This window comes from Panthera onca, chromosome B1, assembly GCF_046562875.1.
Source record: "Panthera onca isolate mPanOnc1 chromosome B1, mPanOnc1 haplotype 2, whole genome shotgun sequence".
Lineage (NCBI taxonomy): Eukaryota > Metazoa > Chordata > Mammalia > Carnivora > Felidae > Panthera > Panthera onca.
Genome location: NC_138342.1, coordinates 63,672,222 through 63,684,654, shown reverse-complemented (window position 1 = coordinate 63,684,654; position 12,433 = coordinate 63,672,222). Strand labels below are relative to the sequence as shown.

The 12,433-nt window shown below is 39.4% G+C and overlaps 1 protein-coding gene across 1 annotated transcript in view; it reads right to left on the bottom strand.

Moving 5' to 3' along the window:
* Positions 1-12,433, bottom strand: part of FRAS1 (Fraser extracellular matrix complex subunit 1) — a 425,053-nt gene that overhangs the window by 137,505 nt on the left and 275,115 nt on the right. Inside the window, exons 28-29 of the mRNA XM_060654809.3 lie at positions 10,086-10,170; positions 6,443-6,769 (exon numbers count right to left, since the gene is read on the bottom strand). Coding sequence (XP_060510792.3) covers positions 6,443-6,769; positions 10,086-10,170 — 412 coding nt within the window. The remainder of the gene's footprint in view (positions 1-6,442; positions 6,770-10,085; positions 10,171-12,433) is intronic.

The following is a 12,433-nucleotide window of genomic DNA, read 5'->3' as shown; positions in this document are numbered from 1 at the left end:
CCCACTTTTTAATTGGAGGAGGAGGAGGAGGAGGAGGAGGAGGAGGAGGAGGAGAAGGAGGGGGAGGAGGAGGAGGAGGATTGTGATGCTATTGAGTTGTTAGAGTTCCTTAAATATTTTAGATATTAATCCCTATTAGATATATGGATTCAAACACTTTCTCCCCTTCAGTAGGCTGCCTTTTCATTCTTTTGATTGTTTGCTTTGCTGTGTAGCTTTTTAGTTTGATGAATTTCCACTTGTATTTAAACACAATCCCCAGGGGATGTGGAGTCATGCTAAATCAGGAGAAGCACAGCCCAGGATAGATACAGTGATGGAGCTAGAGTGGTTCTCCTGAAACCCCACAGACAGGCCTTTTACAATATTTATATTTATCACCAGATAATATAAATGCCTCTGTTTCTGAATTATTTGTTTACAATACTTAAGAAGAAACAGACAACTGTCTAAGGGAAAGAAGTGTAATTCTTCCCACTCATATTTTGATGAAGATGGTTTTATCATTTTCTTTCTTCTGGGAGAGAGTCCAGGGACGATTCAAGAAGAGATGAATAGAAGGCTATACACCATCTTTTCTACAGTTAAAGTGTCCAGAAAAGCCAAATTTTAACCTCATTTCCCCAATGATTCTGACATTTTGCAATTTCTTTATCTACTTGTAGTTGTTGTTTTTTTTTTTTTTCTGAACAATGATGCATATATCCCTGTGAACTGAAGAAATTAGCCATAACATGAGTTGAATAATCTCCTGCCTAGTGAAGTTTTATATGCCCTTCAGGGTACCATATTAGAAAGCAATGAAATCCCAAACAGGGATTATGGGGGCATGATCAAAAGAGTACTTTAAATTAAATAGTTCTTCTGATTCATTTCATAGAACAATGGGCATACAGAAATGCTGGCAATAAAGTTTAGCCATTATATATTGTATTACAAATAAAAATATTAATGTTGTAAGCCAGAAGTAAGGGCCTAAGCTTCTATCATTAGGAGGAAAATCTCACAAATAAAATGAAAACTTACCTCCCTAAAATAAATGTTGGGACATAAATGATGATCTCAAATGATAGTGTACCCCAACCCCAGGCCAAACTATTCAAACTAAAAGATTTTTAAACTTAATCAAATAGAAAATGACAACAATTGGATATAACAGCAATCCTAACATCAATTTATTCTGTAAAAATATGCCCTAATTTGCAAAGACTCATTTATGTCATAGCTTTTAGAATGCAGTCTTATAGGACATTGTGGATTTTAGGGAAGGATCACATAGGATGGTGCATAGAAGGTGAATCTTTTTATTTTATTTTATTTTATTTAACGTATATTTATTTTCGAGACAAAGAGAGACAGAGCATGAATGGGGGAGGGGCAGAGAGAGAGGGAGACACAGAATTGGAAGCAGGCTGCAGGCTCTGAGCCATCAGCCCAGAGCCCGACGCGGGGCTCGAACTCACGGACTGTGAGATTGTGACCTGAGCTGAAGTCGGACGCTCAACCGACTGAGCCACCCAGGCGCCCCTAGAAGGTGAATCTTAAATGCTATTTACCAGGTAAGGAATGGAAAGATAATTGGACTGTTTTTGTGTTTGCCAATGTATGCATGCTCCTCAGAAGCTCTGTTCCTTCAGGTCAAGAATATAGAACCTCTTCTCCATGTAGATTTCAACTACTTTATAAACAAAATTTTGTAATCAACAACCATTTTTTAAGCATATACTCTGAGCGATGCATCTTCCAAGATGCCAAAATCAACAAGTTAAACAAGTCCATAAAAGGTGAAACCCTGACACATGGTAGAGATTTAGTTGTTGATGCATTAGACAGACTCTTATTAAAAAAATTAACAGGGGCGCCTGGGTGGCGCAGTCGGTTAAGCGTCCGACTTCAGCCAGGTCACGATCTCGCGGTCCGTGAGTTCGAGCCCCGCGTCAGGCTCTGGGCTGATGGCTCGGAGCCTGGAGCCTGTTTCCGATTCTGTGTCTCCCTCTCTCTGCCCCTCCCCTGTTCATGCTCTGTCTCTCTCTGTCCCAAAAAAAAAAAAAAAAAAAAAAAATTAACATTTTCCTGCCATATTTATAATTGTCACAAGCACCCTTATTATCAAATGGTATCTCTGCAAAACAACAACTGGGGGGACAAGCTTTAAGAAAACTGAGGCAAAGCACAACAGGGCTTTTTGCTGCACATGGGCCTTACCAAGTTCAAACAGCCCAAGAGGACTCTTAGCAACAAAATTTTCCATCTAGTTCCTAGCATGATACTTGGGGCTTTTAACATCAAAGCATTACCCCGTTGCAGAAAATAAATTGCTCAAACAACAAACGAGGTCACAAAGATCATCAGACTTATTGCCAAAGTGGAAGAAGAGGCATGATTTTCCAGAGATGTCTTCATTAACGAAAAAGAGGGTAATTTCTTTAAAGCCCAACAGTGGAGAGAAAACCACCAAAAAAGCATGACTTTTCCCTGCTCACATTTTAGCCCTTATTAGACACCAAATTGCTTTAAAATCATATCTCTAGCAGGCTCAGGTTTGGTAATCCGCCCAATTAATGAGAGCCTGTTCAGCAGAGCATTCTTTATTACCTTCTAATCTCTTTGATTTATTTTGCCTCCTACCCCCAAGAGAGCATGTTTCAACATCAGTCCTGAGTCTATTTTCTCCTCAGTGACTCACCACAAGCCTGGAGGGTAGCAGTCAAATTTCCTCACTGCCAGGCCAAGGATAAAAGTTTAGAAGAAGTGATGTAGAACTGGAGAACCAAGAGTGGAACTGATAGCTCCTACCCTTAGTCCCAGATAGGCCACCTGACATCAGCAGAGGTGCCGTGAAGGCTTCACATCAGACACAAGAGATGGATTCAAAGGTAGGAACATGAGAACCAGCCTCACTCAAGCTGTTGCATCCCCCCAACTATCTATCCATCCAACAAAAATGCCCCCAAAAAACTCGGGGCACCTGGGTGGCTCAGTCGGTTGGGCATCCAACTTCAGCTCAGGTCATGACCTCACGGTCTGCAAGTTCAAGCCCCACATTAGGCTTTGTGCTGACAGCTCAGAGCCTGGAGCCTGCTTCGGATTCTGTGTCTCCCTCTCTCTCTGTCCCTCCTCCGCTTACACTCTGTCTCTCTCTCTCAGAAATAAATAAACATTAAGAAAAATTTTTAAAAATGTGCCTGGCTCAAGAGAGGAAAATGGAAATAGTTCCTGCTCCCACAAAGTTCGCTTTTTCTATCCCTCCCTCTCTTTCCATCCGTATTACCAGGTTAAGTTTTCTACTGAACAACACTAGGATTAATTTGTACATCCATTCACCAGGAATTAGACCTAAACCCCTTAGCCACTCCACTTAAGCCACCAGCTAGACATCAGCCAGTAATTGGCCTATCTCCAAATTTAATACGCAGGCTGCCACAGGGTAAGGACTTGGATGCCCATCTTCAGAAATGGCTATCAGAATGAAATCAATCATGTCTGACTATATATCTATTGGAAGCCATTAATAGCTGAGGCAATTTTTTTCTTCTTGGGCTCCAGTAGACTTATGATTATAAATAGCTTCACTTGTAACAAGATGTAGTGAGTCCAGAGGGAAGATTCCAGAAGGCTTAGTGCCCAGATTGCTTGGATAGGACATTGTGAAAATGAAAAAAATTGCTGTCTCCATTCTGTCCATTAGGGGGATCAGAATATATATGTCTAAAACATTGAAAAATATGGACTAGAATGAAAAAAGCCACGTGGGTTAAATGTGATGAGCCAGAACACACTTGAGTTGAAATCGCGGCTCTGGCATTAAATATATATATATATATATATATATATATATATATATATATATATACACACACACACACACACACATACATATATATATATATATATATATATATATATATATATATTTTAATGTTTATTTATTGTTGATAGAAAGAGTGGGAGCAGGGGAGGGTCAGAGAGAGAGGGTGACACAGAATCTGAAGCAGGCTCCAGGCTCTGAGTTGTCATCACAGAGCCCGAGGCGGGTTTCGAACTCACGGAAGATCATGACCTGAGCCAAAGTCGGCCACTTAACTAACTGAATCACCCAGGCGCCCTGACACTAAACACTTTAATGAAAAATAAACATTTTTAAACTTTTAAAAATGTTTTTAAACTTTTTTTTTCCAGTTTCCTTTTCTGGAAAATTAGAGATAATAATTGTACAAGTACCCCAGAGTGACTGTGAACATCAAATGAAATAATTTATATCAAGCATTAGTGCCCAATAAAGGTTAAAAGCAAAACAAACAAAAATACCTCCCACCCATAGAATTTCCTTTAGAAGGAATAAGGTCACATGGCCTCTATTCTAACCTCCTTCACTAAGATATTGTAAAGATCAGTAGAATAGATATGAAGAAGTACTTTGAACTCCTGAGAGGAAATATAGGATGTATTTGTAAAATATCAGTATTACAGTGTCAAACTTATTAATACATCTTGAGAGATGCTGATGTTCTGGTCACTGGTTTCATTATCCCAGTTTATTGACTCAGAAGCCATTATTTCATCTGATGGACAGGCAAGCACAACACTGTAGGAGATAGAGTGATGGCGGGAGGAAGGAGGAGGGACAGACCCTGTAAATACCAACACAGACCCCAAGTTATAAGCACTACAAGGATACTCGAGATCTGTGCTTATGCCTTATTTATAAATTAAAATTTTATTTTCTTTGTTTTGTTTTTGTAGTCAAAGCAGCTAAAATCCTAGAAATACCCTTCAACCTTGGGCTATAGCATACAAAATGACAGTGCCATACACTGAACCGAGCTCCAAACGTGGAGACTGAAAGCACTCTAGGAAAGGTGGCTGCTAATGTTGCGCTGAAATCCCATAACAATCTTTGGAAGAAAACCAAGGAAGAAGAAAAGAAACTTTCTGATTCTGTCTAGACTTCATCTCCTCAGAACTAAACCTCATCTCCCAAGGCGATTGCAAGAGGGTGATAATTAGGATTAGCTACAAGGTGGCTACCTGCCAACTCTATCTCATAATCAGCCTTCACTTGCTCCCATCTATCTCATGCCACCATCACTGTTTTCAGCAGCTGCAAATCATGAGACAACAGCCTAAGAAACTAGCCAGAGACTAGGTTACATTCAGCTGTTCACCTTCACAAGGATCCATCGCAAATTTTGAGTGATCGTTGGTGAGAAAGTGACAAGTCATTTCTAAGCTTCTTCAGCAAATCAATTTCTCCAGCTAATCATTAATGACACTTCAGTGGCAACTGATATTTGGAATGAAAAGTTCAATAAAAATGATAAGTCTTTCCATCTACCACCATGAGATAGAGCCAGTTTTGCTATAATGCAGAAAATAGCTTCTAGTGAAATATCATCAAGTAATAAATGGTTTTGAAAATATTTTGCAATAAGTCTTTTGGATCTAGCATGGATTAGCTCAGTATTTCCCAAAACATGGTAGCCATCCCATTAATAGTATCCTGGAACATTCTATGCACTACATGGATGAATATTTTTTAAAATTTTTAGGTATTAATTTTCATATTTTAGAAAAAAGTATAATTATACATTAAGCCCATAATCTCATATTCATTGTTTGTTACAAAGAAGCCACGCACAAAAAAAGTGGATACAAAGAAAAATATTAAGTAAATAACAGAAAAGGTGTTAGTTGGGGGCACCTGGGTGGTTCAGTTGGTTAAGTGTTCAACTCAGGACTTTGGCTCAGGTCACAATCTCACAGTTCATGGGTTTGAGCCCTGCCTCAGATTCTACACTTGACAGCATGGGGCCTGCTTGGGATTCTCTCTCTCTCTTTCTCTCTCTATCTCGCCCTCCCCTACTCATGCGCTCTCTTTCAAAATAAATAAGCTAAAAGAAAAGATGTTGTGGATATGGCAAAAACATATGGAGGTGTCATGGGAATGACTCAGACCGACAAGGATTCCTATGATTACTAAAAGAAAGAGTTCCCTCATCCTACTTCAGTTGGCTTAATAGAATGGCTGCACTCGTCCTTTTTGATTCATTATGATAACCTGACTATGAGCTTCACATAGCATGAGCTGCTGTAGAAGGGCAGACAAAAACAGGGGTGTATTTGATTCTTATGATCAGGCAGGAGACAAAAGGATCAGTGGACAACAAGGCATTTTTTATGGCAGCAAGTCAACATAAAGGTACAAAAGTTGCCCTTGTGTAGAGAAGGGTGCTCCCAACAAAATAGATAGTGCTCTTCGAGATTGGGTAACGTGTTCTGTTAATCTTAGAACGTCCTGAGTATTTCCATAATAGATGGTTAATAAATGTTTGAATAGATAACTATCCATATCTTAACTGCAAAACATGAATACTGCAAAATAATATCAACAAAACTTCGCATCTAGGTGCAAGAAAATTGCTGCTCTAGGAATGGCACCTACCTTGGGCACAGTCTTCACGTGGAAGAGTATATTTTGGAAGGAATGTCCATCATTGGCCTGCAAGACTGCAACATCAGATACGCTGTCAGAGCCATCATGAGCATAGTGGAGAAGGCCCCTGGAGAGTTCATCCAGTCGGAATTGATAGACTGGGGTTGCAGGGGACTGAAGTGTTTGGAGCAATTGGCCATGAAGTGGAGGATCAAGCACTTCGACCACCACATCCTGTGGGTTGTCGTCATCTCGGATGTCAAGCAGCTGGGTAGTGATGGTTCCTCTCTCTCCTCTGTTAATATGGAGGGCCTCATTTCTCAGCACGTAGGGGGCCTAGGAGTTCCAGGGAAGGAGGAGAAGTCATTTAGCAGGAAAAGAGAGGACAATCCTGTGGACTAGACGCAGCTTTGCGCAACCGAATTGATAATTCTATGCTTTTAAAGGAACTCTTGATGCTCCAGCAAAGTGCCACACTGTTGCATAGTCAAAGTATTTGTCAGAGGTGTGGTCAGTCATAGTAATCAGAGCAAGTGAGATCACTTCACACTTCTGGTTCTAGAGGCTTCTCAAAGCCATTTCAAGGCCATAGTATTCACCAGAGGCAATCAAGGTGAGCTGCTTGCTTCCAAATCTTAGAAGTCTCTGCTCTCTTGATTCACACTATATCCCCTGCATTATAGCTGAGATCAGCCCAGAGTCAGGGAACCCAACCAGTTGTCTGCTTCCAAAAGAGAATAGTAAGAGATATGGAATTTTTGCACCTGTGTTGGGAGTTGAGCACTTTACTCTGGGCCACACTGCAGTATGGTGACTTTGGCTACGGTACTTCTGATTCTGAGTTCATGCAATTTCTGGCCCTGGCCAGTAGTTGTTTTGTTTTTTGTTTTTTATTTTTTTAATTTTATTTTTTAAATTTACATCCAAATTAGTCAGCATATAGTGCAACAATGATTTCAGGAATAGATTCCTTAATGCCCCTTACCCATTTAGCCCATCCCTGCTCCCACAACCCCTCCAGTAACCCTGTTTGTTCTCCTTATTTAAGGGTCTCTTATGTTTTGTCCCCCTCCCTGTTTTTATATTATTTTTGCTTCCCTTCCCTTGTGTTCATCTGTTCTATGTCTTAAAGTCTTCGTGTGAGTGAAGTCATATGATATTTGTCTTTCTCTGACTAATTTCACTTAGCATAATACACTCTAGTTCCATCCACATACAGTACTTTTTAACGCCATCTCATCCATATCTTGAAGGGCCCACCCCAACTCAGCTTATAAAGCCTGATAAGATCACAGTCTCAGTAAAGCAACCACCTGGTTAATTCACATGGCAAATTTTAATATGTTTTTCTTAGGATTATCAGGTTTCCCCTCACCAACTTGAGTAAGCAAATAAAATATCCTTTCATAAAGATAAAAGTTAATGAACCACAACAGAAAGAAATAACAAAACAAAACAAAAAAAAATGGAGGCCAGAAGCCAAAGAAAACATGATCTTAGTTTTTTATATTGTTTGAAGTTGAACCATCTAGGACTATTCTTAGCAGATTGCCTTCTTTAATTCAAATGGCTTCCTTTTAAAACTACCTCTCCTGGCCTCCTGGAAACTTTAATATCTATTAAAGTAATGTCTAAGATGTCATTATAATAATCACATAGTAGGAAGCTAGATGACAGCTACTCCTCAGATATCCCCAGTGAGAATGCAGAAGTTGTGATTTTACATACATGGGAATGAATGGCCCCTTGGGTTCTGAAAAAGGCGAGGTCAAAAGGTGATGTCAACATCCATAAATGGAAAAGATCAAATTAACTTACATGAGAAAATCTCAGGGAGGCTCAAGACCATATTGAAATATCACAGGAATGTAAAGGAACAAAAATAAGCGAAAACTCATTTCTAAAATTCCATCTTAAAAAAGTTAAAATGAAAAAAGTTTCTCATATAATAAATAAAATTTAAAAATGCTGTCATTATCTACTCACCTGATTTGGAGAAGACAAAAATCAGAACTGTGGGAACTCACCATCTCAGATGGGAAAGTCACTTGCCAATACCTACCCTACGTCTCTAATTCACCTAATTAGAAGCAACTATATTAACACAAATAAAAAGAACAAAACTTCTGAGCTCAAGTACTGAGAAACATCTAAGTCAGACAGTCCTAATGTGGCCCTTTGGTCCATATTTAGAGATCACATGTTTTGGTTTTAATTAAAACAAAATTCATACTCTTAGCCCAACAGTGAGGTCAATTTAACTTTGGATCAATTTCTAATCATTCCTCAACTGTCACCTATGAAATAAGAATGCTATCAAGAAATGCTGAGCTGGCCTATGAACACTATTTGGGAGCCACTTGTGGGTTATGTCTATTATCATCCACAATCCATGGTCTTTTCATTTTTGAACCCAAAATTAAAAATACACACATACACACACACACACTGACATACATATATATATCAGTTTGAAAACAATGATCTCATGTCCTTCCTTGAATCACGACTAACACTCTACTGAGATCTGGATATTGCGGTAGTCTTGGTTCCCCATGCTAATATCATACTAGCTTGCAGTTCACAGCTTAAGGCTATATCTATCTACCTGCCCATTTCAGCTGTTCAATCCCTCAAGCTCAGTTACTCAGAGCATCTACCACTACATGTATTCTGGACACATAACTGCAAGTTGACAAAGATGAGTGAGGAGAACAGAAGAGCCATCACACTGAGTTTTATAGCATCTACCATGATTTCTTCAAGACTTCTGTTTGGCTGATGATCACACTGGCACCTCATTTAAGTAGATCCTTAATAAGATGCTGTACCTACTGCAAACTGACTAAAACGCAATCCAGCTATATGAAAGGCAAAAGTGTCTGAACATAATTTTATATCTCTGAGACAGAAATATTTAGGCAAAACAAACTCATTTACCTAAGATTAAGAAAGTCTTAACAACTGGAACAGTTTCAAATTATTTTGAGGGGCTGAGATCAGATTCAGAATAGTAACGTAAGGCACTATAAAGTAGTGGTCTGGAGCCAGATTTTCTGGGTACAAATCTTGGCTCTTTGTTAGCTATATTCCCATAGACAAGTTACTTAACCTCCCTGTGACTTTAGATTCCTATCGGTAAACTGGGGATAACAACACCCCACAGGGCTGTTATGATTAAATGAAAAACACTACAAAGGGTTCTATCGAATGTATTAGCAGTTAGTTGTTGTTGCAGTTGTTCTTACCCACAAGTACTAAGAGTTACTCCAGTGTTATTTCATGGGAAAAGTGAAACAAGACTGATTTAGCTCATATTTGCTAAAACTTGATTTAGCCTTGATTCGTGCATCAGAATTAGTGGCACATGCTGGGGCGTCTGGGTGGCTCAGTCGGTTGAGCGTCCGACTTCAGCTCAGGTCATGATCTCACGGTCCATGAGTTCGAGCCCCGCATCGGGCTCTGTGCTGACTGCTCAGAGCCTGGAGCCTGTTTCGGATTCTGTGTCTCCCTCTCCCTCTGCCCCTCCCCCGTTCATGCTCTGTCTCTCTCTGTCTCAAAAATAAATAAATGTTAAAAAAAAAAAAAAAACTTAAAAAAAAAAAGAATTAGTAGGCACATGCAATTATTAATTGTGTGGCATTGTTATTACCTGTGTTGAAAATGCTTGTATGTTGATCAGCTGTGGCTCAGAGAAGAACTGCTGGTCACTAATTTTCAGGGAAAAGTAACCTTTCCTAAAAGAAGTGCCCAAGAAAGGAATGAGAAAATGCAGTCATTAGTCTCTAGCAAAACAAAGAATAAAAATATTTTCAGGTTATGTGCATGTAAGAATTAGGATCAAACCACTACAGTGATAAAATATTCATCCTGTAAATAAAAATAACCAGATGAAGATGAATATAGGGCCATACAGGTAAAACTACTGGGTACTCCTTGACCTCAATATAACAATTACATAAACTTTTTATTTTAGATTTCTCTAAAATAAATATATACATAGTTGAAAAATCAGTTGTTAGCCCAAGACAGGCTAGTAATATAGTGATGGCTAATGGTTAAATTGGAGAATGCAAAGGAACTTATCATAGTCCCTGATTAGCTCTCAATGATTCCCTCTTCCCTGCAGACCCTCTCTCCAACCTGTTCTCAAATCATGTGAGTGGGCCCGTGTGAAGGATTTTGCAATGTTTGTATTACATGACTCTATCTACCTGCCTCCCCGACTCCAGCCACACACATACACATTCAATGTGGACTGGACTAGGTAAAGATGGCTGATTATTCTCTGGAAATTTGCAACTGGCCTGAGAGCTCCCATTTGACTATGCAGAAGCCATCTTCTACCAAGCCTGCCTGTAGGAAGGAGATAAATTAAGCCTTGGAGCAAAGAGCCACAGAGACAAGAGGAAGAATTGAGTCCTGCTTTCCATTCCCGGTTCTAGCTTCTAGGCTCACCCTGGAAGCCCAGTTGCCTTTGTTGTGTTAAAGAGCTGAGCCATGCCTGCAATGTTATAACAAGCCTTACAATTTTGCTGAATCTAGTTCAAGCTAACTTTCATTACCTGCAACGAAACAGTACTAATTAATGAAACAAAATAAGGTTGATTCTTTGCTGTGGTTTTTACTTCCTATAAGAGTGTTGTTCCAGCAGCTTCAGAGACAACTGGTAGGGAAGGTAGGAGTTACCCCCTTTCAAAGCCAAACCAAGCACAGAACTCATGAGAGGCTGGTAAGATATGTGATTAATGCACTATGGGCGGTTTTGAATTCTGGTTGACTATAGGGACCATTATTTTAAAGGTTCTTCAAAAGGTATTTTTGAAATTAACTACTGAAACATGAAATAATGTGGATGGATCTCAAAAGCATTATGGCAAAAACCAGAAACATACTGTATGACTCCATTCACATGACATTTCAGAAAAAGCAAAACTGTAAGAGTAACAAAAAGATTAGTGGTTGCTAGGGACTGGCAGGAAGGGAGTAACAGCAAAAAGGAGATTTTCAGGGGGGAGGGGGTGACGAAACTGTTTATATCTTGAGTGCAGTTGTAGTCTTGAGACTGTAAGAATATATGCATTAGTTGATACTCCTAGAACAGTACACTTTAAGATGGGGAATTTTGTTGAACCCAAATTATACCTCAATAAACCTAATTTGTTTTTAAAGAAGTAAATCTTGCCTTCCCTCCTGTTTCATCCTCCCCTTGAAGTTCCATCCCATTTAAATCCTGTCCCTCTTCACTCCCAGCTCCAAACTTCCAGAGAAAGCAAATGATGGAAGCAACAGAAAGAAGGAGGCAGGTGTGGTTACTCCCAATGTACTGGGGAAAAATGACTTTTTGGTAGCACTGAGGTCCCAATAACTGCTTAGGATCCCAGAATGCCAACTTGCCATGGCCACTATGGCCATATTTGCAGGTTGTCTTGTACTCCACAGGAGCATTCTGACCCCAAAGGAATCCAGTCCTAAAGAATCATGGTCAGATTTTCATGAGGAAAAAACAAAATTATAAACCTATGTGGCAAGTTGCCCCTTTTGTTTTTGTATCACTCCACAACTTATAGAATTTCCTTTTTTTCATGAATTACTACCAATCTTGTTTTGCTATTCTCTCATTCTTTCTTTCGTTTAAATTTTTAGATGAAGAAAATCCAATGCTAAAATGGGTACACCAAGAATAAAAACAGTGCTGCAAGAATTCCCTGAAAAATAGTTGCCATTCTTTGTCCCATTTAGGGCTGCAGAGCTGACTCTGGAAGAAAACACGTGATGATAGATTGAAGAGGTGGAATAGACATGAGGGTTGACTTTGGTTGTCTGGGGAGCTTTATGAACTTTACTGACTTTTCACAAGACATTCAAAGGCAAAACACTACAGGTATGGACGTTGTGTGTGTGCGCGTGTGCACACGTGCATGCCTCTGTGTGTGTGTGATGCAAACAATTAAGAACTACACTTAAAGCAAAATGAATGCAGGACATGGTGTATAAATC